This window comes from Aplysia californica, unplaced genomic scaffold (assembly GCF_000002075.1).
Source record: "Aplysia californica isolate F4 #8 unplaced genomic scaffold, AplCal3.0 scaffold00380, whole genome shotgun sequence".
Taxonomy (NCBI): domain Eukaryota; kingdom Metazoa; phylum Mollusca; class Gastropoda; order Aplysiida; family Aplysiidae; genus Aplysia; species Aplysia californica.
The window spans coordinates 656,567-659,509 of record NW_004797650.1 but is presented as its reverse complement, the minus strand read 5'-3'; the positions used below and the strand labels follow the sequence as shown (position 1 = coordinate 659,509).

General features: G+C 43.0%; 2 protein-coding genes across 2 annotated transcripts in view; both read left to right on the top strand.

The window, feature by feature from the left end:
- Nucleotides 1–1,124, top strand: part of LOC106012458 — a 14,004-nt gene extending 12,880 nt beyond the window's left edge. Inside the window, exon 5 of the mRNA XM_013085492.1 lies at nucleotides 982–1,124. Within this exon, the coding sequence (XP_012940946.1) occupies nucleotides 982–1,124 (143 nt within the window). The remainder of the gene's footprint in view (nucleotides 1–981) is intronic.
- Nucleotides 1,125–1,426: 302 nt separating this feature from the next.
- LOC106012460 (probable serine/threonine-protein kinase DDB_G0267686) lies at nucleotides 1,427–2,673 on the top strand. Its single transcript, XM_013085494.2, has 2 exons — nucleotides 1,427–1,551; nucleotides 2,127–2,673. Exons 1-2 carry the CDS (start codon nucleotides 1,503–1,505, stop codon nucleotides 2,582–2,584), a joined length of 507 nt encoding a protein of 168 aa, XP_012940948.1. The 5' UTR covers nucleotides 1,427–1,502; the 3' UTR covers nucleotides 2,585–2,673.
- Nucleotides 2,674–2,943: the final 270 nt, after the last annotated feature.

Genomic DNA, 2,943 nt, shown 5'->3' with positions numbered 1-2,943 from the left:
TGTGTGTGTGCGTGTGTGCATGCATGTGTGTGTGTACGTGTGTGCGTGCGTATGTGTATGCGTGTGTGTGTGTGTGTGTGTGTGTGTGTGTGTGTGTGTGTGTGTGTATGTGTGTGTGTGTGTGAGGACTTTTCACTGCTTCGTCAAGAAAGTGTAAATTTTATTTCCAAATGGGGACGTTTTTGTCGAGTTTTTCTGTCTTTCTGCTAGATTGTTGTATTCCACTCCATCTGGGTTTGACATACTAGCCAGGATTGAGGCTTGAATCAGTGGCCTCCTAAATGGTTAAGATAGTGTTGATCAAGTCGTAAAACACTTCTACTGACCTTTGTTATAAACCGATGACATTCTCAGAAAATATTTACGTACCAACATAATTTGGTAAGATTTCGACTTATTCTTTGATTAAAAAAAAGAAGTCAGTGACATGCATTTCTAACACCAAACAAAACTTCCACATCACTATCTCAGCAAAATGAACATTTCTCTTGCCAATCTTTACGTATGGGTATTGCACGTCAATACTTCCTGGACATGTAAGTACTATCTGACATGTAAGTACTATCTGACATGTAAGTACTTCCTGGACATGTACGTATTACCTGACTTGTAAGTAGTACCTGTACATGTAAGTACTTCCTGACATGTAAGTACTACCTGTACATGTAAGTACTTCCTGGACATATAAGTACTATCTGGACATGAACCTGGACATATAAGTACAACCTGGACATGTACCTGTACATGTAAGTACTATCTGGGCATGTAAGTACTACCTGGACATGTAAGTACTACCTGGACATGTACATGGACATGATATTACTACCTGGATATGTAAGTACTTCCAGGACATTTAAGTACTTCATGTACCTGGACATGTAAGTGCTACCTGTATCAGTAAGTCCTACCACAGCATGTAGTAAGTACAACCTGGACATACACATATAAGTAAAAAGTACTACCTGGACATTACCATGTAAGGCTGCACGATTGCCCTGGATAAAGGATTCTCAGTGAAAAGCAGACTTAGACGAGAGCCCCATCCCCACCCTCCCGCACCCAGACCTACCCCATCCAGAAGTGATCTGACCCAGCACGCATATCGCGGGGTCACTGTGGGCTAGTGCTGTCATACCGGTACAGAAACTGATGGTTGCCATCCTCCTTGTTCGTGAAATTTTACCCTGCTCTCATTCTGTCCTTTTTGAAATGCATAATAATATTGTACTGGAGAAATCTTTTGTCTTGTTTCAGACTTCAAAGTGCAATGATTTCAAGTAGATTAACTTTCGAGTCTTTGTTTTTTCCGTAATTGTGTGAATTGTCGTAGGTGTAGTTCTTAGTTTGAAAGATGTAGTGTAGCGTGGGTGTGGCCCAATGTTCCTTACAAATGTTCACATTAAAAAAATTGCTGAATTTCAGCTTCATCAGGAGTCCTTTCCACCGCCACCAGCCAATCACAGAAACCGCCGACCCCACAGGGCAGTCTGACGAACGGACAAATGGCGGGCACTCAGGACGTCTTGGGACCAATGACAGCTGCTGGAACAGGTAACTTTACTTCCTCCTCCTCCTCCTTCTCCTCCTCCTCCTCCTCTTTTTCTTCTCCTCATCCTCCTCCTTCTCCTCCTTCTCCTCCTCCTCCTCCTCCTATTTTTCTTCTTCTTCTTCTTCTTCTTCTTCTTCTTCTTCTTCTTCTTCTTCTTCTTCAAATTGGTGGACATTATTTACAAAAATATACAAATGTTTTATTTTCGAGATTCCGTTTTATCTCTCATTTCCCAAATATAAAAAGTGATGACAGGAGCATGGTAGAGATTTACAAGGGTGAGGGGGCAGGTTTATACGTAAAGTACACGATGAATGTATGAAATGCATGAGTGCCCTTGTGCTATCCGGTTAATGAATGGTCTATTTCCGAATCCTTGAGTCACCCTTCTCTGTATGTATTCACTGAGTACCCCTGTGTCATCTAGTTAACCAGTTCTCTACCTCTGAATCCTTGTGTCAGGGCTCCTTATGTACTCACTCAATGCCCCTACCTGTTTGATTCGGTAAACCAGATTTCTACTTCCGAATCCCAATGTCATGCCTCTGGATTTTAGTGAATGCCATTGTCTCCACAGACAGAACAGACTCAGGTCACAGTGTCACGGACCCACATGACAGTTCAGCTTACAAGGCCTACCTAGCTCAGGTACAAGCTCAGAAATTGGCAGCCGCCCGAAAACAACAACAACAGCAGCAGCAGCAGCAGCAACAACAACAACAACAACTAATGCTTCTAAAACGACTTCAGCAACAACAACAGCAACAACAACTAGGACTTCATCAGACGAACCCAAACCGTTTGGCACGATCCCAACCTCAGACCAGCTCTTTGAATTGGAGTGGAGACAATAACCTGATATCTCCCCGAGTCTCCCCCGAGGCTGGGCCACCCCCCAACCCCTCGGCGCAGATATACAGTAACAATTATATCCCTCGCACATCCAGCACACGGTACGGAACGTCAAGGCGGAATAGCTATGTGCCGCGTGCCAGCCGATTGATCTACAACATGTTATTGTTTGATATGCTCTGAAAGAGTTTCTTTTCCAAATTGTAGAGCACGAGTTTTTATAGTAAGAGTTTTACGGCACTTGCAGCACAGTAAGTCATATAGGTGCCGAAGATTAGAGGTGTTACTAGAAAAAAAAATACACAGAAAACAAGGAGGAGAGATGTGGACGATATATGTTTGACTGGAAAAAAGGTGCAAACCACACCGGAGTACCCGCTAACCACACACAAAGCACGAGTTTATTGATGGCATTCTGTCATGCAATTAGATAGTCAGGCCTATCAAAGTGTTTTGTAAAACCATAGATTTTGCATTCTGACATATTCCCAGCTCACTATGGAGCACACAATTTTACTCGATTTGGAGCCACTTGAAGAGCA